Consider the following 26,422-nt stretch of genomic DNA (forward strand, 5'->3'; position numbering starts at 1 on the left):
ATAAGTTAAAAAAAATAATTACAGTACATGTCATAACTGTCAGAAAGGTCATACAAAGCTTGGTAATGCAAATTGAATATGTCCCCCTAAATAATAAAATAAGTTAAATGTTTAATTTTCATTTAGGAGATTATAATTGTCAGCACAAAATGGAAAAAAATATTGTGCCGTCCAAACAAACCCAGCATAGAAACTACTCAGCCAGCAAGGTCCCCTAGTTTACCTAAAGATTTAAGTAGAATAATCTGATCCCTATGTTTTATAACAAGGCTTGTCTGAAACCACTTGGGAGTTCTGTAACACTTGACTGACCATGTGACACATTGTGGCCACTTTATAAGTGGCCAAATCCTTTATAACCTCTTAGTGACCATGTAGATCTACTAAAAGACAAATACTAGTCTATTTGCCTTTGCAGGCTAGGCATAATATGTTTCTTTTCTGGTTAAATAATACATTAAATAATACATTTTACTGTAGGATATGGCTGAAAATGTAAAACTTAAATGAGAAACAATAATATTTTATTAGTAAGATGTGAGTTTTTTTCTGACTGTAATTTTATAAAAAGATAGCTGTTTTATTTTATTTTACAAACATATTAATTATTTTAGATGAGACCAGAAACTATTATACTGTACATTACATGTTGCATTTTGGATTTTTCTTAAAGCTGTAACATTTTCTCGTAACATCGAAACTATTCTGTGAAATACCTCGACACACCTCCCCCTACTGTGCCATAATAGCACTACACCTTTTTCTCACGTTTTGTGTTACTGGTGCTGCCCCCTGCTATTTTCTGTGTAAAATCGATCCCTGCGGTTTCTATCCGGGTTAGTTTCTGTGTCCCCAGCTGCTTAATGTATGTGTATTTTACAGAGATAAAGTCCTGGACTGGTGTTTGTTGTTTACATAAAAAGGTGAGTTTCTGTTTTCGTGTGTTAGCGCTAAATGTAATCTTCAGCTCCACAAAACACTGTTTTTTGTTATAATTATTATTTCTGTAGTTGCATATGCTTGAGGGTTAAACTTACATATTCCTGTTTGATCTGCGGTGTGTGGGCTGGGCTGCTTTTTACCCTATTATAGTATAGCTATTTAAAATCCTTTATAGCAATTATTGGTTTTGAATCGTTGCTTTTTTATATGTGCCGCGTAGTGCAATTGTTTTGAGTTATTGCAGAATGGTTGCTTAACATTCTCATGTAACTACAGCAACACCGTGTACATTGGAAAAGGCCTTTCCTGCTTGTGAGCTTCAGTCACAGTACAGTAGCCCTACATTAAACTTATATTTTACGTTTAATCCACCTATATATATATATATATATATATATATATATATATATATATATATATATATATATTCATTCATTGGTTTTCTGCAAGCAATTGCTTTTTTGCATGTAACGACACCGTGTGTTTTTCTTTAAATCAAGTCAGAAAAGGCCCCTTCGTTCCGCTGTATTCAGCTTGACAGCTTCGCCTCATCGCATTGCTATGCTGGGGTTCAGGTGACATCTAATTTCTTTAAAATATAACTGTTGGTGGTTTCCATGTCGGTAACGATACATTGATACTATAGCTAGGCCAAAAAAGAACCGGGGAGTTTCCTGCTAATGTCCGTCTCGGAGCTCACTGCTGGTAGGAAGGAAGGCAATTAAAAAGCGTTGGGCAGCGAGGTGAAAATGATGAACATTCAGTTTTTGACAGTGTTTTTTCAAGAAATGTAGAAAGCGACGGTAGCCTGTCATAAAACAGTGTTCTAAAAGCAGACCGATTTTCTTCTTTATGGGATGAAAGTTTTTCTTCAAAAGCCAACACCTTGTTATACTCACAGGCTTGCTTAACTGTACTTCCACAGATGCCTAAAGAAGCATGAAGGAAATACTGTATCTCTTTGATGTGTAGGATAATAAGTTAGACGCTTATGATTGTCATAGCGCGGAAATGTATACAGAACGCTAAGAAAGTAACAAAGCTGTGGCTACTGTACTCCGTGGTTTGAAGGCCAACAGAAAAAAGTAAATGTAACACTTTGTGTACTGTATTTGTACTTTTATTTGTAGGCCTAATTGTTTTTTTTACACAGTTTGATTTTACCTCACACAAAAAAATGGTGGGAAAACCTTGATAAATCAGGGCTGGTTTTCTTTTTATTTTTTAGAACAAGCAGAAATGTAGAAATACAGATCACTGACTGGGTTTAACAAAACTGTGCAGTACTGGCACAACTAGAGTAGGTAGCTATGGAATGTGAATCAAGAACTATGTTGAAACATTTGACTGGTAGAACTGGAAGTTTGCAAGTGGTCTTTTTAAGCTCTATCTTATGTGCAACTTGTCTTGGTGAAACAATATTTTAAATGTGGAGCAAAAAAATAAACCAGTTTACAGTTTCTATCCAATATTTATTGAATGCTCGTGTTTTTGGGGTTTGGTAGCTTTATTTCCTTTCTTGAATTTAAGAAAATTTAGGAATGAGAGAAATTAGCCTGTTTTAGCTTGTCTGGTTCCTAGTAGTGTAGCTGATATCAAAACTTTCGTGTTGGGTTATAAAATATCCAAGTTATTCTGCTTCAGCAACATGATTAGATAACCCATTCCATACCCTCACCACTGTGTGAAGCAGTGTCTCCTTCCCTCTTTCTTAAGTCTACCTGCTCTTAATTCCCAACTGTTTCCTCTGGTCCTCGTTTCTGTTCAGTATTTGGTTAAAGTTAACTATGACAACGCCTTTTAAGATTTCAAAGACATCGGTCTCCCCCCCCACAACTTTTTTTTCTGTGCTAAATATATTTCGTTTTTTCAGCCTATCTTCATAACGCATTCCTTTAAGCCCTGGTGTAAAGTACAGTCTCTAGCTATGTGATACGTCCTGAAGGCTGAGGTGATATATCGATGCATTATATAGTTTGACAACTATCGATAGCCAAGCCAGTGCATCGTTTTTGTGTAAAGGGTTTTAACACAGGAATATATATATATATATATATATATATATATATATATATATATATATATATATATTATTTAAATTTGGTATCTGCAATTATTTTTTGCATTAAGCACAGACCTTCTCAGGTCTGACTCTCTGAATCTGCATGTGACTGAGCTCATCTTCTCCCCCCTGCCCCGCCCCCTGTGAGTTTACTGATGGTATCTGTGCCAGAGTCTTCAAAGTAACAGTTAAGAGCGTGTGCTAGAATTACAAATACTGTATCGACCGAGCGACAAAGCCTTTCGATGTTTGACAATTATTTTCTAAAGTAAGACGGCAAGAAAGAAAAGTAAAGAAAGTGATGTTTGGGATACTCCGGTAACACAACTAATTTGCATGACCACTTAATTATTATTTGTTTATTTAGCAGACGCCTTTATCCAAGGCGACTTACAGAGACTAGGGTGTGTGAACTATGCATCAGCTGCAGAGTCACTTACAACTACGTCTCACCTGAAAGACGGAGCACAAGGAGATTAAGTGACTTGCTCAGGGTCACACAATGAGTCAGTGGCTGAGGTGGGATTTGAACCGGGGATCTCCTGGTTACAAGCCTGTTTCTTTAACCACTGGACCACACAGCCTCCACTTAATGAGATGCAGAGGTCGCGCTAGCCTTTAAAAATGTGCATTTGTAAAAAGCATACCATCTCAAAATCTGCGTTTTCAACCATAACATCAGTGTTTTTACATCAACATAGTTATATTATTTTTTTCCAGTGTAACTGTTTCAGATTAACGAAGTTAACATGCAAAACGGAACACAGTATAAATAACGGTACTGATAGTAGAAATAGACATAAAACGATTTATTTTGAAAATCTCCCGCACCCCCCCATTCACGACGTAAAAATCAGTATTGTAGAACATGTACCAATGTCTCTGCGAGTAGCTGCCAACATCAGAACTATTTACAGTTTTGCTGTTTAAAAGTTATTATAATTTTTCTTTTAGCACCCAAGTCAAATTACTCATGCTCTTTCCAAATCAAAGTCTTAATAATTCTCAGGAGCTTTCTTTGAAATTGTCATGTTTTAGCTGAACCTCACGTAAACGACAGCGTTTGCTGGTCTGCCCTCTGTTCTCACAGCTAAAACCCTGTTCTGCTGGTGCACTACATGGGACCTCCACAGATTATTGCTGTTCTGCAGGGTTTTTTTTACCCTTTCATAACGCTGATGAATCGATGCATCAGCTTTTTTGGAGAATTATATATATTGATAGTGAAAAATTAGGCATCGCCACAGCCTTAAGTCCTGTCACCGAATGTGATTATTTGTAGAATCTGACTGGCTGTGTCTTGGCTAATAAATAATGCAGTACTGTCGCTTCTTCATGTATATAATTTTTTGACAATTATTTTGAAAGGGTATAATACAGTGTGATATACAGTGTATGTTCCCTGTTGAAGCAGTCCAACATATCAAATAAAACAGGACATTGTATGATGGGACATCTCAGATGTGCACATGCTGAGTTAAACACAAACATATTCTGGTTGGGTGAGAATTCATGTTTTGAAGCCCAATCAGCAGTGGGTGGACTGCCTAGACTGGTTTGGATAAATAGGGAAGCCTATTGAACCAACATAAGGTGCATGGAAGTCTGCAAAAACAGTATCTGCAACCAGTATCTACCTGAGGAACACAGCCTCTGCAACACTTCTGAAACCTAGAGCTGTCAGCTCTTGAGAGAGCTATGCAGTATTTAGAGAGAGCAGGCATGACAACCAGAGCTTTATTGTTTAATATAAGCCTGTTTGTAAGGCAGATTGGTACTGTATGTGGAAAATGTGTTTTCTTTGTGTTTTTTGCAGAATACAAATGTGTAAAAAGTGCAACAACTCAGTTTTTGCTTGTCCTGTACTCCCTGGCTCTTTTATAGTTTGACTATATATATGCAATTATTTATTTATTTTAATTATTTTTTTTTTTATAAAGGTTTGCATTTCAGTTTCTTCTTTCTGCTCCCCTCACTCATGTTACCGCATACTTGATTAGCTTTTAGTATGTGTGTTTTGTGAATAATATTTATAAAGTGACACTAATATCACATCCATGCTATTACATACTGTGCATTGGATTAATTCGTCAGAGATTTAAATACTTTGTGTTCAAATGCTTGTTAGTAATTCAATCTGAAAGTGAAAGGGTGACTGAATTAGCTTAAAATAAAGAAGAGATATGTTTACCACACTTTGAAGAAGCATTGTGTTTTCTGATAAACAGTAACAAATGTCTATTGATGAACACAATCCTTGTTATGTTTACCTCCAAACGCGTATTTGAAAATCCAATTACTTGATTTCAGCACTAAATTATTTTATTTACTGAGGAAAAAAAAAATGTACTCGTGGTATGTGGTTTTCACCAAAAAAAAAAAAAAAGATATATATATATATATATAGCCTAGGTTTATTTGTATACATACATTATTAAATCAAGGAAGGGGTGAACCTTTATGCCTGCTATAGCTAGTCATCAGGTGACATAGCTAGTCATCAGGTGGGTCTTACTTCTTAGTTGCCACCAGTGTTGCTACATTGACACAGTTAAGAGGAATTTGAGTATGGTAGCCATGAGTAAGGCTGCTGCAGTGTCTGTTACTATCTGTTTTTGTTTCAGTTGGAAGCATGTACAGCACAGGATTATTGTTCAGTCAGTTATCAAGAGACAACTCCATCCAAACTGCTGTTTTGATTCCAGTGATGATCCAAATGTTCATTAATTGCAGCACATCTTTCTTTTTCTTGCCTGCAGCACAATTATTGGCTGAAGATTAAAGTTCTGGAATGACACTTGGCAACCGTAGCCACTTAGTGATCTTAATTGGCACCCAGGGCTTAAAATGTTGGCCATTGCTGGTATACCAGCATGACTCCATTCTACTCAGCCATGCAGTTTTTAATCTGCTTTGTTTTTATTTACACATGATGGATTTCCGAGAATTCTTGTTTAGAAGAGGTTCCACTGTGTATCGTATGCTGGGTTTGTGTGGAGCAGGCAAGCTTAGTGAGGACGCTCGCAACTAAACCATTTTTATTTTATTTTTTTACTTTTGTTCTACTGCTAGAAAATCTCGACGTAAGATCCAGTATCTGATAATCTTCACCTGTGTCCGCAAGTCTGTTGATTTGTCACTCTTTTCAGTACAACAATAATGCCTGCTACTGTATGTTTTAAAACTCGCTCTACCTTTTTATCCCACGTCTTACTCCTCAATAAACCTCTGCATCATTAGATCAGTTACATAGTTGATTTGTTTTTTTGAGCTTGCAGTTAAACCTGGAACAGCCCAAACTGCTATGTACTGTAAAGGGCGTCACTGTATTTCCATTTCCATCTGTTTTATTATTAATTTGCTGAGTTTCCATTGACTGTAGTGCTGCATGTTTCCATTATAGCAATTGATAATAAAGCTGCAGTGTTCCTCTAAAGCTTAGTGGCTTATCTCTATGCCCTTTGCTCAGTTTCAGCCCAGAGGTCATGAGTGGTTGAAAGTAATTTCGATCTGATTTTGGGTGCCTACTCATTAGTGAAATTTGCCCTAGTCATCTCAGCTCAGTATATAATTGACAGGACGTTAACATCTTAGAAAAGAAAAACACTACTGCTATTAGCACTAATTGTTACCTCTGCAGGCAATCTAACAGGCCAAGGGTTTATCATGAGTGGAGACTACTAGACTCTCATCTCTTGATGGGTGGTCCTTGAAGGGCAGGCTTGAGGCATGTTGATACGGCAGCGTGGGAAAAGCTATAGTCTGTTCTGTTTTATTTTTCACTGAAATCATCACAAAAACAAACCGCTAGCCTTCACTGGAGAAATCACAGACATGGTGAATAATTTTGCACATATTTATTTTTGCAATCCCATTACTGCTAAACCCTGAATAAAGCCTCTGCATCTCTAATAAATCTAATCTGGTGAAAACATGCCAGTGCCATAAAAACATTAATAATCCTCCTGTTCATTGTGATTGTGTGACCTTTTGACATTTTGTAAGTCACATGCACAATACCTCGCAGCTGGACAAAAAATATACTTTGATTTTCAGGGATACTGTATCTTTCACTGTTCAACCAGGGTTGGGTCAATTCCTGTTTTACAATTCAAATTTAATTTCCAGTTCCTTTTTTTTTTTTTTTTTTTAAATCAATCCACAATTAAAATTCCCATTCCCTTTTAATCAATTTCGACACATCCTTGATCAAAATTTCAGTTAGCAGTATTCTTTGTTAAAATGAGCTTCTCATAGTGGCAACAAATTACTTAAATTGAAGTCACTGATTTGTCCATTTAAATTAGCTTAAAATGAAAGCAGTTGAGCAATCATAACAATTATATCTCTAAAATATAAATTACAATTCCTTTGAAGGAATTGGAATTGGGAATTTAAAAGGAATGGAATTGGGAATTTAAAAGGAATTGGAAGTGGAATCGGAATTGAAAAACAGGAATTGATTCCAACCCTGATTGTGACGCTCAATGCACAAAGATATTCTTTAAGATGAAATGCCCTGCTGTAATTTAGCAGTCAGAAAATGTGTGGAGTACATTAACCCTTGCAGTACAGTAAATCGATTCTGCAAGGATATGCATTTCAAAATTAGACAATCCCTTGCCAGCCAATTGCTCTCCAGTTACCATGGAAAATAAATGCCTACAGTTTAGCTCACAGAAAAAAAAAAAACCCTCCCAGCCTATAGACAGCCACGTCCGGTATTCACAAAGCCTCGTTATAAACGACAGGGTTGCGATTGTTCTTGCATTACTTCAGTTACCGGGAACTTGAAAAGCAGGCTCCTGTGTTCTCTTGGCCAGGGACAAACACACTCGTAAATCAGTCACCCAGCTCTTTTGGAAATGTGAAGAATACGGTACATACACCTTTAGTCCCTGTAAAGGTCAGAACTGCCTCCTTAAACTAGTAGATTTGATTACATCGTTTTAGTTGGAAATTCCTTGTATTTATTATTTAGAGGGCATCATTAATGCATGACGCATCTTCCATACTATATCAAGTATTTTCTGGCACATAAGTGGATGTATTTTTGCGAGAATATTTAGAATTTAAATGATTTTGGAATTTAATATTAAATCAAAACTAATTGAATCCGGAAATCTACAAGCCCAAATACATTATGTACATGATAATTAAAAAAACAAAAATCTGTTTTGAAACCAATTCCTGAAAATGATCCTCAAATGGCTTCAGCTGAAACAAAGTGGTCAGCCAGGTCCTGGTTGCATTTTTCTAATGCAGGTATGAGAAACCACTACAGTAAGTGGCTCTCTGGAGGATGCATATCTCTTGGTCAGACAGTGTTTATCTTGCTTTTAAGGTACAGTAAACCAGGTCCAGTTTGACAACACCACTTGTTTGCATTATGGATGAAGTTTGCTGAATAGAAGGCCAAATTGAGGTATTTGTATATATAAATATTAGTTGTAGTCTCTGCCAAACTGTGCAGAATGTGGTACTACTGTGTGTGTGTGTACATGTATTTTATTTTACACTCGGCAATGGTTTACACACATTTGACGTGATGCCACAGATTCCAGTTTAATAAATTGTTTCTAGAGGCGGTCCTTAATTTCTACCAAATAGAAACTGCTCATTCAGAAAATAAATTTAATAATCTCTTGTAAAAGTGAAGAAATGAACAAGATTAGTGAAGTGGCTTCAGGATCACACTCTAATCAGCAGTACAGTATCTGTGCTCAACTTAAAAAAAAACACGATTCGAGGCGTTAAAAAAGTAAAACTTACTACAAAAATATTAATAGATACATTTCCCAGTGCTGCTCGGCAATGTCCCGCCTTCCTGACTTGTATCTATCATTGATTTGTTCTGAATACTTTAAACCCGCTCCAACTACTGAGTGACAGCACATTCCTACATTTCTATTTGAGACTCCACTTGCAAGATTTAAAACAAGATTACAATCAGGATTGAGGCTTGCTAGCGGGATTTAAAGCTGTATTACAGTTAAGGTACGGAATTGTGGTGAAATGTACAAAAATGCCTACACACAAAAATCCCAGAAGAATGTGCCCGTGACCATAGTGATTTCATTGTGGAAGACAGCAAAGGAAAGAAGATACAACTTAAGTGTGCAAGTACTGTCGAGTTAAAACACATATTTTGACACAAAAAAAACGCTCAAGCATTTTGGAAAGTAACCGAAAACACTAATTTCATACAGTGTATCAAAAACGAAACCCCCGAAAAAAAACAAAACTCAAACAGCTCAAAATAAGCACCGAAAAATACAATTAATAAAACCTCAAAAACAGAAGCCCTAATTATAAGACACACAAACAGTACTATTGGGTAACAGTTGACACAGGAAATATTTATTGTTGCCCTTGTTACACTTGTTGTGTCTCTTTTATTTTGTATTTTAGTTTATAACTTTAATTATTCTTGAACTGTAACCTTGTATTACATTGTAACCCGTGTAAGTCGCTTTGGATAAATGTGTCTACTAAATAAATAAATAAATGAAACAAAAAATGGTTACACTTTCAAATTCTAAGCAAGTTACAAGCTTACCAGTGCCATTAATCAATAAAACAACCTTTTTTTTTTACTTCAAATATTATAAATGGTTCCCTGTGTGGTTTAAAATATATATATATATATATATATATATATATATATATATATATATATATATATATATATATATATATATATATATATTCTCATGTTAGTTCAACTGCTGTTTCAGCCTCATCTTGTTTACGTTTCCTTTCATAGAATTTATGTTTAGCGCTTCCCATGTGTTCTACAATGGTCTGCCTGCGAGTGTAATCTACAGCCTTGCTACATAAAGTACAAAACAGCACATTACCATTGACGTGAAATTCGTCCTTGCCAAACCCGTTGACCCGATCTTTAGGGGTGATTTTTATTGTTTTCGACATCTTTGAACAGCTCTGAATACTGAAGTAAACTGAACTTGAATACCGGAAGCAGTTTTATTAGATAGGTATGTTTACGTATATTTAAAGCAAAGTAGCCTGTGTTAATGTTTTAGATATTATATGTGTATTGATTTGGTTATTATCAAACAAACTAAAAAAAAGCCTTGCATGTTTTTTGCCCCTCCCCAAGTGTAAAACTAAAAAATCTTCAAAATCTGTATTTTTCCGTGTTATCGTAGGAAATCTGCGTTTTTCCGTGTTATTCCGCAACAAACGGATTCCTAGGATCCCTGGTAGTAACTGTTCTGAAGATCCTCCCTAAAACAGTTTAACTACTGTTAGTGTGTCTGCAGTTCCATATTGACAGTCCTAGGTTCTGTACTACCGTTTTATTAATCGGGGCATAGGGCCTTTCAGACTGCAAAACATTAACACAACCTGTAAAGGGTCACTAACAGATATTATATAGACTACATTAAGTTATATGAAGTGAGAACGGGTATACCTTTTGATCTGAAATTTGTTCTCAAAAGAAATTATATATGAAATGGTTAATAACAGGACACATTATTATAGCTTAGCAGATTAAAAAAAAACCATAAAACATTTTTAAAACCCACTCTAAATTGTATACACTGCTTTGTAGCATTGCAACAGCATGGTACTGGTATAGCATAATCATGCTTCAAAGGTTCAAGAACTGGCCGCCTTTGCCTTGGTTTGTCCTGCTGTGATTATGAAAGCACATTCCTTCCTTCCTTTCCTGTTCCACCACTGATTGCAGTGTCTCTGCCTATGATCCTGACTTGTTGGTATGAATCCTTAAAGAAGTGAGGGTTCAGCAGGTTCCACTGCCTATTGTTTGATAAAAGGTGATACCATTGTTATATAGATTGTCACAGTGTGAGGTCCATTTCTCTTTATTTTAGCTTTATAATCTGCTAACAGAACAAGCACCACAAATACAGTGCATTCTAAGTAGGAAGCTCAAAGAAAGACTTGAGAACCTTTTATGAGACCTCCCTGCCTGATTTCCCCTTTTAAAACAAAGGAATCTGCCAGCACAAAAGAAGCAGACCAACAGCAAAACGACAAACCGTATGGGTCATAGGCATAGCACTAAAAGTTACAATGACAAAAAAATAAAAACTTTATGACATACCGAAAAGATCTGCATATATGGGCCTCCTTTTTTTTTTTTTTTTTAACGAGGGCCCCGAAAACTACCTTTTTAAAGTGTAGTCAGCTTTTGTCTGAGATTTGCCCATCCTCATTCGTGAAATAAGGAAAGTACTCCCATGTAGATTTGTTGAGCATTCTCTCCATATCATTTTGAGTCGCATTTACTGTACTTTTTGTCCTTGGAATACACAAGACAATATATTTCAGTGGATGAATCTGCACATTACTAGAAGTACACAATTTCTGCAAAAGGTGCTGGATTGACCCTCTAGTACAATAGTAGAGATACTATACCCACCAAGTTGAAGTGACTTGCTCGCTGTCATCCAGATTTAAGGTGAGCAGCTCGGTAGGTTAGGCACTTTCTTTTGGGGCAGTTTAGCCTCTTGAACATTATCAGAAAGCATAGTTGTTTGTTTACAGTCCCCAACTGTTCTAAAACTACAAGAAACAAGTCAAATGGACAAGTGTTTCAACTAATATTATTTATGTCATCATTGGTTTCAATGGTATTTGCCAACATGTTGATCTATAAGCGATGTTTCTGCTACTACTTTCAACCATAAATTGACATATTTGAGCTGTGTTATAGTTCAAGAAGCAAACTAGTATATTAATAAATTCAGAGTTTAAGATAACAGCCACTTTAATTGTGACAGAAGTTTGTTTCACTACACACTTGTCATCCTAGCAGTAAAATGGGGTAATACAGTATTACAACTTCTTGTAGCAAGAGAAACAGCAGCACGTTTCAGCGTTTGTTTACATGCCATTTTGTATCGATGAGGTGCTCTAATGGAAGTCAGAATACAAAACGAGGCAATGATATGACAGCAGTTCTAGAAAGATTGGATAAACCAATCGGCGTGCCTCGAGACACTCACTCTCGCGATGACAAGTCCCATTTGAAAAGATTGAATAAACCATTTGAATTTAAGTTTGGTGATGATGAGTTATCAGGTTAATAACAGTACTGTATCAGTTGTGAACGAATCGCTAGCGGTGCCAAAAAGGTTTTCTTGTAAGTGAAGTTCCTTGTTGTACAAGCCCTATTCTCTGAGGAAATGCAGTGACTAGTATAAGGTTCTCTAATTGTGTCTTTTATCTTTATTTTATTTTTTTTCTCTACAGCTTCATGTTTCATTTGGTGGATACCCCAGGTAGGCTTCAAAATAGACGCCTCACAGTATGCAACCTCTAACCTGCTGACTGAGCCACGCTGTCTGGACAAGACTGGACACAAGCTCCCACTGTGCCTGCCCAGCACCAAAATTAGCAACCTGCAGAGGTCCCGCCATCACTCAGTGGGGCAGGATTCCGTTGCCATGGATACAGAGTCCACCTACTCCGAATATTCCCACTACTCCAGCCGCTCCAGGGGCTCTCACCGGCATGGGTAAGGGCCTTCCACCCAATCTCCAGGGCTGTTAGAGTAATACAATATTCTGGGGCTTGCAATTTGTCTGTCATTATCAGTCTGCTGTGTGTTACCCTGGAATAAAACTGTCTATCTAGAAACAAGTGGTGAAGGAGCAGTCTGGGTGTTCTGTTTTAAGTGGTCATGTATAAGTTATGAAATGCATTGACTTTAAACGACTTCATCACAAAAATTAGGAAATGCTGTTAGTGTTCTTTGCAATCAGTTTTTTTTTTTTTTAAGAACAAGAATCGTTTTAGTCATTGTTCGTAATATGAGAATGATGCATTGCAAAATAATGTTTGGCAAATTAATTCTGAAATATAATTTGCATACGTGCATTTAGAACATAAAAATAAAACTTTTGGGCTCCTTGTCCCTCGGTAGTCTCAATGTGCAAATTTTACAGCATAGAAAGAAAAAATATCATTTGAAAGCAGGAGTAAATATTTAATTTCAAAGTGTCCTCCTTTTGCAAAGGCCATCGCCCTATTTTATTGCAGCATCAGTATGGCCTTGCAGTATTCTCTAAATAATTAATTGTCTTCAAAGCAGACACATTATTGCACTTAACTCTTTCCTTACATATCCCATATAGATAACGTGTATGTATTAGATATACTGATTCTTGAGTGCCCAGTTAATCACTTGGTATGTCGATACTGTGTCACTTTTTGACCATGCTATACAATCTCACTCCAGTTCACCCTATGGTCTGGTCTGACAAGAGCCCTGGGCCACTCCTTGTGAACTTGCTTTCATTCTGCTGCCTCCCTTGTTATGAGCACCAGTTGTTGCTCATGTATCTCCTATAACTCATTTTCCTTCGTCAGACTATGTTTTGACATGTTTTCTTCAGGTCAGTTCAGGGGTTCTTTAGCAGCAGTAGTGTCTGAAGAGAGCCTGTATCAGGTTTGGGATCTTCTCTAATCAGCACTTGTGCTGCTGTTGCAGGAATGTACTTTGGTAAACTCGAATCCTGTAGCGGAATCAGACCACTGCCCAGGAATGCCACTTAAAAGGGGGTGTTTTGAGATCCAGACGGCTGTCTGCCAGTATTACATACTTTTAAAGTTGGCATGCAAGACCAATTGGCACATCAAGCCATAGAGGATGATGAAAGGAAAATTAATGCCCTGGGTTTAACCAGTTCTTGGCATGAATCCAAAAGCCTTCATCCATTTCTGTTGTATTGGAATGTTAGTAAATTGGGAGGCTGGTGGAGAAACTTAATTTTTCCAAGATTTCTATTGATGCTTTTCAAGGGCACCCCATTGTCAATGGACAGGGACTTTTAACCCTTTAACCCTTTAAATGAGCTCTGACCATATGGTAACTGCTCATTTAATGTCGTGATTAGTCAATGCTTGGAATGCTAAGGAGATAAGCTTCTTTGAAGGATTTAGTATCCTTGCACTGCTGTGCTCCAAGTGCTGTACAGTTTGTTTAATGGGCCACACCACTAAAAGTGTGTTTATACAAATTCTGTATAGCCACAAACCTCAGTATTAGAAACCTAAAGTAGTAAATTCATTTTCACAGAAAACCACGCCTGCACCTATTTGTGCTGTTGTATGGTAATACTGGCACACTGGTTTATCGACACTAATGTTTTAAATTGTGCTCCCTGTGATTGTACCATTGGTAAGTATTGGTTGCCTTATTTGCATACTATAGTCTGCTGAGAAATAAATAATAATAATAATAATAATAATAATAATAATATATTATTTCTCTGGTGGCACCATACATGTAATAAATATCCACAAGTAGAACAGTCTGATAAACACATTAAATAACTGGGTGTGAAATGCTCAGGAACAGAGCCACACAAATCTTATTGGGCAGCCAGTTTCTGGCATCAATGTTATTAAGATTACTTTTTCCAATAAGCATGACTTTTCCAAATGGCACACCTCTTTAGAAGAAAGCTTGTTTTTATATAAGACAAGTGGAAAGATGTGATTGTATGCTACTGCCTTTCTCACAATATAATCTTATTGTGGTGTTATTTTCTGAGCAACCAATGCCAAGCATTTTTGGGGGCTTCCTTTTACTTGTTAATATTTCTTATTTCATTTTGGCCCAGTTATCTTTTATTATCGCATTTCTGTTTGTATGGTTTGCACTGTCAAGCTGCTGCTGCTGCAATAACTTGCTGATGCAGACAGTGTTCCTTCAGATGGTTTGGTTCATTTTGTGTTCACCTGGGATAGAAACCAAAGTGCTGAGTCTGACTCCACGTAACCCCTGTAGGATTGAGTCCTTCTCTAAACCCATTTAATCCTGAGCCATTCTGAGGGTCTTCCAGACCAAATACCACTCTAAATCTGTTGGAATAGTGATGTAATGTAGGAAGTGATCAGCAACCACTATGATCTTATGTCAACAAACCTCTTTGCAGCTATGGCGAATAGTTTTGCATCACCCTATAGAATTAACACATTTTACTTCATAAAGTCAGTTGAAACCTGCTGAATAATGTTCCGTTAACATATTGAATTACATACCGCTTTGTAGTTTTCCATATACTTAATAAAAAACTGACAAAAAATTGAAAAGTGTGACATTTTGAAATCCAACATGCAATACTGTACTACTATTATGGCTTCAGGTAGAATTTTGTGGTGTCATTTTGTAGTTTCTTTGATTATGTGATGTATATGTATGTGTGTGTGTGTATATATATATATATATATATATATATATATATATATATATATATATATATATATAGTATCTTCATATTTCTCTGACTGTTATTAATAGGAAACTTAAATTAACCAATAATTTGAAGAACTAATGGGGTCTATAACAATATTGTTAGTTTGTATTTGAGGGAGGAAGGAAATGTAAATTGGGAGGATGGGGTTCTTTGGGTTGTACATTTTTCAAACCATTGGAAAAGATTTGAATTAAAGACACACAACATTTCTGTGCCACAGTACAATATGTGGTTAATCTTCATCTTCTATTTTAATTAGGATTTCTCTTTTTCTGTGTGGCACAGACCTATTTTAAACACAACTTAATTTAATGCACTATTGCTCAGAAGCAAACAGGACTTAGTGTTACTGCTTTTAATATTTTTTTTTTATATATCATGAAATTCAATCTGGAAATGATAAATGGTAGAGGCTAAAAGTTGATCTTATCTGAAAACCTGTTGGCTGCCCACTGAGAGTGGAAAGGTACAGTACTATAGCAGGTTGGGTTTGGTATTTTTGTGTTCTCTTGGTTTCCAGTTAATAAATAGCTCCTGCTTGCTGTTTGGGGTAGTGCTGTTTGTTTATTCAGTTTAGTACAAATTTAGGGTAGAGGCATGTTTTTTTTGTATTGCAGTGCTATAGCCATGTTTGACATGGTACTGTGTAACTCCCTTAAGAATTGACATGAATACCAGATATTGTATTGCAAATGTTTTTGGAGATGTTTATTTATTTTTTTAATTCAAGTTGTGCTCAGTATTGCTCGTGTAGAGGTTCTGATCATACAGCAGTACCCAAGAGTGAACTCAGCTTATCGTTGGGGTCGGGGTGGCAGCCTAATTGCATTTGTGTGTAACTGTAAACAGTCACATGTATACATTTACGCATGGTAGCGGAGCACTCGCGTGTCTAACTAACCTGCTTGACCTTTTTGAGGACGCAACATTGAAAATGGATAACTGCAAAGCATACGACATGTCTATTTAGATTTCCAGAAAGCTTTTGACAAAGTCCCGCATAAAAGATTAATTCTCAAACTGAACGCAGTAGGGATTCAAGGCAATGCATGCACATGGATTAGGGAGTGGTTAACATGTAGAAAACAGAAAGTACTGATTAGAAGAGAAACCTCAAAATGGAGCGAGGTAACCAGTGGTGTACCACAGGGATCAGTATTAGGTCCTCTGCTATTCCTAATCTACATTAATGATTTAGATTCTGGTATAGTAAGCAAACTTGTTAAATTTGCAGACAACACAAAAATAGGAGGCGTGGCAAACACTGTTGCAGCAGCAAACGTCATTCAAAATGATCTAGACAGCATTCAGAACTGGGCAGACACATGGCAAATGAAATTTAATAGAGAAAAGTGTAAAGTATTGCATGCAGGCAATAAAAAATGTGCATTATAAATATCATAAGGGAGATACTGAAATTGAAGAAGGGAACTATGAAAAAGACCTAGGAGTTTATGTTGACTCAGAAATGTCTTCATCTAGACAATGTGGGGAAGCTATAAAAAAGGCCAACAAGATGCTCGGATATATTGTGAGAAGTGAATTTAAACCAAGGGAAGTAATGTTAAAACTCTACAATGCATTAGTAAGACCTCACCTAGAATATTGTGTTCAGTTCTGGTCACCTCATTACAAAAAGGATATTGCTGCTATAGAAAGAGTGCAAAGAAGAGCAACCAGAATTATCCTGAGTTTAAAAGGCATGTCGTTTGCAGACAGGCTAAAAGAATTGAATCTATTCAGTCTTGAACAAAGAAGACTACGCGGCGATCTGATTCAAACATTCAAAATCCTAAAAGGTATAAACAATGTCGACCCAGAGGACTTCTTTGACCTGAAAAAAGAAACAAGGACCAGGGGTCTCAAATGGAGATTAGATAAAGGGGCATTCAGAACAGAAAATAGGAGGTACTTTTTTACACAGAGAATTGTGAGGGTCTGGAACCAGCTCCCCAGTAATGTTGTTGAAGCCGACACCCTGGGATCCTTCAAGAAGCTGCTTGATGAGATTCTGGGATCAATAAGCTACTAACAACCCAACGAGCAAGATGGGCTGAATGGCCTCCTCTCGTTTGTAAACTTTCTTATGTTCTTAACACTGCTTACTGTTTTGTTTTTTTAGTGAGAGGAGTCGGGACCGGCACAAATCTCGCAGTAAAGATGGCAGCCGCTCTGAGAAATCTGTGACCATCAATGCGCCACCAGCTGAGCCACTTCTAGGTGATGAGTCCATCCATGGAGAAGAGGTTCAGGTAACGCATTCCATGAGCACTGCAGAGCCCAAATATACACACTTCATCTACCATGGGTTAACGTTAATAGCACTTCACCAGTTTCACCTGTCTCCATTGCCTAGTAGTAGTATAGAGCAACACATAATAAAGCTGCATCACTTGAATAGCTGTTGTTTCCCAAAGAAATGAATACAGCTATGGGCAAAAGTTTTGCATCACTGAATAAATACAAATACATAGTTCCTGTTCCTTTAAGTGGAACATTTAAAGTGGGGAAAAATGCTGTTTCACCATAAGGTTATTTTCTAAGCTGAAGTGTTCTTATATGCTGAGACTACTGTACTATATAATTTTTTTCATATGTTTAAATTCTCAATCCTAAAATTTCATGTGATGCAAAGCATTTGGCCATAGCTGTACAATTGTTACCCAAAGGGATGGTTGTTTCTTCTTCATCTTCATCTTCATCTTCATCTTCATCTTCATCTTCATCTTCATCTTCATCTTCATCTTCTTCTTCTTCTTCTTCTTCTTCTTCTTCTTCTTCTTCATCTTCTTCTTCATACTGACCAGCTGAAGTTAAATGCTGCCAGGTATGGAGTGACTGGGGAGTAGTGTTGATGTGTTTTGTTCCCAGGGTAAGGGTTTGGATTAGTTGTTGGTAGTTTCAGTATTATATTACAGTGGATGTAGGCTGTAAAGGTTTCAGTTGATTGAGTAATGTGCTCAAAATGCTTCAGCCTTGAGCCATACTCTTTTGATCCATAAAAACATTCCCAGGTATCCCTCGAGACTATTACGGTTTGACAGTTGTGTTTTGCACTGAAACCCACACAAGATCAATCAAAAAAAAAAAAATGCTTTATATATTTATGTATTTATTTATTTATGGCAGTTTTACAATGGGACTTCAAGATGACCATCTATTAACCTTTAGATTGCATACTCTATGGACAGAAAAGGAGGGTGTGATGTCAGTTTCCCAAAATAACAACACAAATACTTAAATCCTGCAAAGGCGAAATTCTGACGACAGTTTAAGTCCTGGTTGTAATTGTTGTTTTAAGCATTGATTGATTTAAATAAATGTGTTTGTGACCCACACTGCTGACACAACACATTACACAATTGCCTATCTACTGAAGGCACTGTTGAAGTGAATTTAATCTTAGTGTTTGTGGAAAAACGTAGGCTGAATACATGTGTGATATCAGAAAAACAAAACATCTGCACTAACCTGCAGTGTCGGTTATTGCAGAAATTCCCCCCAAAAAAGAACAGTTTATTTCTGAAACATCTATGTACTTCGATACATATTTTTCATGCGTATGTTTGTACAATTTATGGTTTTGAAAATTTTAAAAAATTGTTCACGAAAAATATAATCTTATTTCAACACACTTGGTTGCCTGTTCAATGGTCCTCTAGCAAAACACTTGGTCAAAAACAAAGACCTCTTAATCCTGATTGTCCAGAAATGCAGAATGAAGTAACTATATCATTATGGACCAGCTACACAAGCTTACTGTACATGTGCAAGGCTAATACAGCTTTGGGGTAGGAAAAGGTGCTTGAGGAAATCATGCTGATATGCGTATGAGGTGCGGGAGAGGATTATGCAGATTATACTTCTCACTGCAGTAAACTTTGTAAAATGTGAAGGGAACGACGATCCCAGCAGCTACAGCAAGAATACATGCTGATAAAATAGCAATATGTACTATATGGGGAGGGTAGAGTGAGATTTTGCAGGGTAAACAGAACAGTGGTAAATATCAAGTGTACTACTGGGGATGTTTTGTTTATGTACTCAAAAACACGCATGAGTAGTTGTGGTGATTTTATATTTGTATGTATAAAGTAACTGCTAAAAAAAAGGTGTGCTGAAATCCTGTGACTGGGTACCAAAGAAGCGTATGTATCTGATTTTATTGATCAAACTATAGTTTCTCTTGCAGTTCAAAGATTGAATTTGTTACCAAACAGACTATATTGTAGATGGTGCGTTATCTTTAGTTATAAGACATCAAATCCTTTTTAATTGACATTTTTTTCCTGAGCCGTTATGGAGCATGTCAGCATTCATGTCTTTGGCTAACAGGCCAGAGTGACCAGGTGGCAAAACATTTTTGCTGCTGGAGGAGTCCCTGCAGCAACATTGTCAGTACCTTTGGGGATTATACATAGGGATTTTGATTTTCAGTTTTAAACGGTAAAACACCCCAGATACAAAAAAAAAATGTGTGTATCAAATAAACGCCAGAAAAACAGTGGAAATGCAAAATTATCACGCAACACTCGGGTCGGGTCAGATTTTGTTTACTCAGCAATACACAAACTGTCGATTTACTATTAAAGAGAGATGGCCGTTGCTCTCTTTGTTACTAAAAATCATTGCTTATAATTCCTGTTGCGTGGATTGGCTTCCCCCAGTAGCGCATGACATGGCTTGCAGAGCGCAGCAGCAGACACGTGACACATATCGAGGGTGTTTCTTTTAGATCATTCTTAAGTCAGAGTAATGGATTTGTTTATGAAGGACATGAAATAAAAACTTAAAAACAAATTCCATGAACAAAAGCTCACAGAAAAATGCAAGTCTGCGGTGTGGGAATCATTTGTTGTTATTGTGGACAAAGAAGGAAAACAAGTTGTCAATAGTTTATTGTTTTTGAATAGCAATATGACATGAAAGGCAAGTGTTTAGTTTACAACTTTAATACTTAAAGTTTGAAAAAGTAAAATTGAGCTTTTAGAGTAGACATTGCTGGAACTGTGGTATTGTGTTGTGTACTTCAATAGTACATTTAATATTTTTTGTTTGTTTTTTAAAAACACAAATGTTATATTTCACTTGACTTGCGTTTGCCCCTTTGCGGACTGCAGTTGTGTTCTTAAATAATACATTTAGTATTCTTATTTGTTTTACAAAACAAATATTGCATCTGAATTCCATTTTCTGTTGTGTTAAGTTTGTAATAAAATCATTTACGAGATTGTACTTCAGTTAATTAGATTTTCAGATAATATGTATTTATCTTTTTATCTTTTACACAAACATATATTTCATTTTACAGCCCTCTGTGTAGGTTCATGATGGAATAAACACTGTAGTTCAACCAGATTTCCAGGTTGACTGGAAAAACACTGCTTTTAATACTGTATCTAGTCAGTGCATATACTAAGCTCGGGAAAGGAAAAACATTCCACTGTTTTTTCGGGGCCGGGTCGGATCCGGATCTAATAACAAGAATTGTTAAGTCGGGTCGGGTAAATAGTTGTCAGTTCATGGTCGGGTTGGGTTGATTAATTTGGACCTGTGAAGACCTCTAACCTGGGGTCATTTTTGACCAGATTCTCCCTTCTAGGTTTTGTATGCATCATAATTTATAGCAGAAGAGAGGAAATGTGACTGTGTGTGCTGTAAATTTAACAGCTTCTGTGTATAAATGTAAGATGTCAAGGTTTCACCTGTCTGAGAGGTTTTAAGCCCCTGTTTCCCAGTGATGTTTTTAGAGCAAATGATCAGGTCTAGAGAGGTTTAAAAGTACAGCAGGAAACAATACTATTTTAGGAAAAGTGTCTGATCTTTGTCCACTTTTTTTCAGGAATCTGTTTCAAATTGATCTGGTCTTCTATTATTTGAATTGCAAAGCTCCATTGAAAAAGCAGGGTTGAGTTCTGCTGCCCACTGAAAGCGATTTCCCCTCCTTTCCCCTCCTGCCAATCAAGCACACTGAATGAGACCCAGAATATCCGGTTTTTAGCCCCCTACTGAGATATAAACTTATGGTACTGGAGAGCTGCACTTCATTTCAGCAGGAAGAGCTTTAAATGCATTATGCCACTTCAGTATCTGTTAATGTATTGTATTAAGAAAATAAACAAGTCTTTTAATCTTGAATCTGTAAACTACAGAAAGGAAGCATCCCTATTGAGAGCCACTTGCTGTAGTTTCAAACCTAATCAAGCCTGCTTTCTATATCATTATTGTGAACTAAACAAATATTGTTTAATTCATTGTAAAATCAGTTGTTCTGGCAGGAGAAGCTTGAAGAGCTGGAGTGATGATGTATAAATGTAACATTCCAGTGGCGTCACAGACACATTTTTTGTGTCTAATTTCAAATGCTTTTATTTTTTTAAATTGTTTACTGATTTAAAATCTACCCTTCACTGATTGTCTATGTATAAATACTATTTAAAAAGGGTTGTATTAATGAAGTTTCTGGTGAGTTACGAAATGTGCACCTGACATACTGACCAAACTTACTTCAATCCATGCCGTCTTTTCTATATCCCCAGGATATGACAGAATATTGTAAGGATACGAATCATACAAAGACTGAGACTGACATTTGAATTGTTAGCAAGTTGTAAATTGAGGCCCTGTATTGTGTGCTCCTGTTGTAATCTCTCGTCTTTTTGTCACCCAATCCCTTTTAGATTTCACGGTGTTACGAACCGGAAAAGCATTTTCTAATTGTCATATGCTAACCACACCTCTGTGTGAAGTGACTCACTGCAGACAGCAGGCTTTCATGTTTAAAAAATGCAGCATGAAAGTATGGTTGTACATTACCCCTTAAGGCAAAAGGGGAGTTTTCCTTTCTTGTCGGGTGGAGTACATTACAGTTTTTGAAATCGTAAAATTGCTTTTATATAATGGACAGTTAAAAGAAACACCATTATGACTGAATCCATGGTGGAACAGATAGTGTTTTTTTTTTTTGTTTGTTTTTTTTTGTTTTTGTTTTTTGACGACATATGGTGAAGAAATAAGTTTTGTAGCTAAGTGTCTGGCCGAAAGCTTTAAAATTCTTAGAGACTGACTGGTTTTGTGGCTTGGTGTCTCCATGCCCCGACTCCCTGAGGTCTGAAATTTGCTTCCAATTCCTACTGTTAGAAGTCATGTGTCATAACCCCAGTCTCTGGAATTCATAAATCTGTCTCCTACCATTTGAAAACACTGATTTATAATGGCTATTAGTTTGACCTGAAATAGTGCTAATGATTGCTAATGACTGTACAGTGCCTTTGGGTAGAATGCACACGATAGGTGGGTTATTAGTGAAATTTGTTGGGGAAAAGCCTCAGTGTCGGTAATCATAGAACAGATTGTGCTTTTGATAGTCCTGTTTTTGCAAACATTTTGTCACTTTTAGTCCCTGTTAAGATATCTATAAAATGTTAGCTGTGGTTAATGCCAGATTATCACATTTTTATCTTTTTGTGAGTTAAGCTCTTCAGAAATAAAATGCATGTATATATAAAAAAAGGGCTTTCCATTTATCTAGGTTACTGCTGCTGTTCCAATCTTTTGAGATAAAGATACAAACCACAAGGCCAGTGGTTTGTTGTAATGTTGTTCATGTTATCTAGGACGACTGTGTGTGCTCCTTAACAACATGCTATAAAATGATCTAGTCTTGTTTGCTTTGTAGCAGCAGCAGTCTGAAGTCCTGGGATTCCTTAAACATCTCTTATGGTATTTATTATGGGCACAGCTGAGATTACACCTGCTTGCCTGTGCCAGATCTTTAGGCTCAGACAGTGCTAGGATAAACAAAGCTTAGTTTTCTTTAGTCTGTTCCCTGCTATTAGTGAAACAGGGCTTCACCCAAGGAGTTTTCTTTCTCTGTACTGACCCTGAACAGTATACACAGCTTGTTGGCTTCACACATACATTTTTCAAGAATTTGTTTGAATGATTAAACTTTTACATGTTTGGAATGTTAAGTTTACATAAATGACAACATTGTTGTTGTATATAAGAATGCATGGGTACATGTGGAATAGTCAATGAATAAATACTGAAAATTAAATAAATTACCATAAACTGTATAGTTACTACAAACACAGAGGCCAACATCTATATTTCACATGTATGTCTTTTAATAAACACAATTCTGAATTTGTATTTTTTAATGATTTAATTACAAGAGCACGGTTACAAACTGCAGCATCTTGACCAAATTCCAGTCCAATAGACATTCTAGTTTCCCAGTAAATCTGTCTGGATGTTACTGTATAGGCTACAGATAGTCTCAGTTCACCAGCCTTGTTCAGCATGTGGTCCTGCTCTGTTGTGTAACTGAAGAATTAAAAGTTTTTAGTTGTCAGCTTTGATTTGTGAATGCCCTTCACTCCAACAAACAAACAAACATAAATAAATAAATAAATAAGAAAGAAAGAAACATTACTAGATTGAAGACCAGGGAATGATGTATTGCCTTGCATTATGCACAATTCTTAACACTCCGTTTCAGGGGTCCTGCTGGTGCAAGCCTTAGATAACACTGTACTGTTAGACATTGGGACATTTAGCATTCATCACAAGTAAAGCAACTAAAAGCGCAGACCACACACACACATAACTTACCAAGGGCATTTTAATCGGGGTTTTGCATATCTGGTGATAAATTATTCCAGCACTATTCCAGGCATTTAAAAATGTTATCAACTGACAGAATATCCCATTTGGCTATAATATACTGCAATAAAACTCATTCGGCTGGGTGATGGGCTGCATTTATTGCCCAATGCAAAAATGGCAATGTGTATTCAGATTTATTATCCACTTATTCCTTATTCTAAAACCATATTTATATCCCATGCATCCGTCTGGATTGAGAACTGTATATATCAGTCTTGAGTAACCCTTCCTTTAGGCTGCTGAAATGAAAGGAGTGTATAAATATTACTACTAGGTGATAAGAGAATCATTTTTTGGCAGAAAACTACAAAAAAAAAAAACAACTGTGCCTTATTTACTGAAGGCTGCAGATTGTATTTACTGGAATGTGATTTTAGGAACTCATTCCAGTCGTATTTTAAATTCTATGTTGTAGTTCAGTTGAATACCATTTACAACTTTAGCAACAAACTGACTTCAAACTCCACACAATCACAAGTCCGTTGCTCCAGTAGTTTTAAGACACACACTTTGACAGGTTCAGTGGTATTACGTGACAGACAATGGCTTTGCTGCAGGTTTTTACATCATGTCAGCCATTCTTTGTCTACATGTGAATTCTCTGAAAGCAAGACTTTATCTTTTATCTAGTAAAAGCAAGTGCATACGATGCTTGTATAAGGCATGATTTCTGCACTTCAGTAAGCAAGATTGTCAATCCTGTTTTAGTGAGATACAAGTCCTCAAGTGACTTTATTAAAAATAAAATTAAAAAAAAATTCAAATAGTTACCTTGAAGTATTTTTTATGGTTTAAATTAGAGATGATTTACAGTAAGCTACACACAGTATTCATGTTATTAGCGATAAGTATTGTAAGGTATTTCTCTCGCCAAAGTATCCTACTCAGTCCTGTGTTGTACCTTTGTGAAGTAGGCTTCCCTTATTAATCCTGCTTGTTTCTCTGCTCTGGTTCTTCCCGTAGGATGACAACTGGGGTGAGACCACGACAGCAGTCACAGGGACGTCAGAGCACAGCATCTCCCAGGAGGACATTGCACGGATCAGCAAAGACATGGAGGACAGCGTGGGACTGGACTGCAAACGCTACCTGGGGCTGACAGTGGCAGCAGTTCTGGGGCTACTCGTGTTTCTGACGCCCATAGCCTTCCTAATCCTGCCGCAGGTGCTGTGGAGGGACAAGCTGGAGCCCTGCGGCACAGCCTGTGAGGGCCTCTTCATCTCGGTGGCCTTCAAGCTACTCATTCTGCTGCTGGGCACTTGGGCGCTCTTCTTCCGTCCTCCCCGGGCTGGCATGCCCCGTGTCTTCGTCTTCAGAGTCCTGCTCATGGTGCTCATCTTCCTGTTTGTTGTCTCTTACTGGTTGTTCTATGGCGTGCGCATCCTGGAAACGAAAGACAGTAACTACCAGGGTATCGTGCAGTATGCCGTCTCACTGGTGGACGCCTTGCTCTTTATCCACTACTTGGCCATTGTGCTGCTGGAGATGCGTCAGCTGCAGCCCATGTTCTCGGTCAAAGCCACCCGCTCCACTGATGGGGAGACGTACTTCTATAACCTGGGTCACCTGAGGTAATGGCATTTTTATTTCTACATTCATTTCATTGTGGATGTGTGTTTGTGTCCCCGTTTTGTTTAAAAATGTAATTTAGTCTAACTTGCCTGGAACTGCGGTTCAGTAATAAAGTTTGAAGCTTTAGAGTATATCGCCAGAATATTGCTTAATTTCTGTACAGTATTGTTACTACTGTGTTTGTATTTTGCCAGGTGTGCATATTTCTGTCACCTAACAAATAAGTCTGGAGATGCATGTGCTGTTAAGAGCAACATACAGAAATCAAGACAAGGGTCCATATAGTAGGTAGTTTTAACAAGAAATGTGTCTCCCCTGGCAACAAGTTAGAGAAATTTTGCAGTATATCGAAGGTACTCTTTTACAGCTTTAATCTTTTTGATCGTAGTCTGGAGAGAAAATATTTTATCAAAGAAACAGCCCAGCGGAGCATATTTCAGTGGATCAATCTTCCATTTGAATGATACCTAGTCTTTTTTTCTTCTTTTTCTCTTCTGTAGAATAGTCACAGTAACAAGTTATTGTAATGCAGATTTTAAAGGGAAGAGCTTTTTTCTTATTCATCAGCCACACTTTTTGTCAGTATTTTAAGTAATTTTGCATTCATTATGCAGGCCATTAACTTAAAACAAGTTGGCAATAGACACATTTATTTCGGACCAAGTCCTTGCAAGACATTCTGATGAAGTAGTTTCGTGTTGGCCAAAAGACCTTCATGACATTTTATGAAAACAGTTATTGGACACAAATAATATCAGTGAAAAAAAACATTATTGCACTGGGGTGGCTGGGGTTTATGGGTATTTACCTTAAAGCTTGCTATTCTGAAATGTATCTGACGAAATGCTACATTAGCTGCTGGATTTAACTTTCTTGGCTGGATCCAGGTTTTAAATTTAAAAGCATTTTAAGCTGTCCT

The 26,422-nt window shown here is 36.9% G+C and overlaps 1 protein-coding gene across 3 annotated transcripts in view; it reads left to right on the top strand.

Annotated features, from left to right (window-relative positions):
• The first annotated feature begins 733 nt into the window (after nucleotides 1–733).
• LOC117405819 (vang-like protein 1) overlaps nucleotides 734–26,422 on the top strand; it is a 32,463-nt gene continuing 6,774 nt past the window's right edge. The window contains exons 1-4 of one of the 3 annotated variants that reach the window (XM_034923372.2): nucleotides 734–923; nucleotides 12,251–12,515; nucleotides 17,384–17,513; nucleotides 24,895–25,502. In XM_034923372.2, coding sequence (XP_034779263.1) covers nucleotides 12,445–12,515; nucleotides 17,384–17,513; nucleotides 24,895–25,502 — 809 coding nt within the window. In that variant the 5' untranslated portion in view covers nucleotides 734–923; nucleotides 12,251–12,444. Of the gene's footprint in view, nucleotides 924–1,497; nucleotides 1,518–8,409; nucleotides 8,430–12,250; nucleotides 12,516–17,383; nucleotides 17,514–24,894; nucleotides 25,503–26,422 lie in introns of those variants that run through there. The other 2 variants (XM_059029978.1, XM_059029977.1) reach the window with 2 other exon arrangements.

This window comes from Acipenser ruthenus, chromosome 9, assembly GCF_902713425.1.
Source record: "Acipenser ruthenus chromosome 9, fAciRut3.2 maternal haplotype, whole genome shotgun sequence".
Taxonomy (NCBI): domain Eukaryota; kingdom Metazoa; phylum Chordata; class Actinopteri; order Acipenseriformes; family Acipenseridae; genus Acipenser; species Acipenser ruthenus.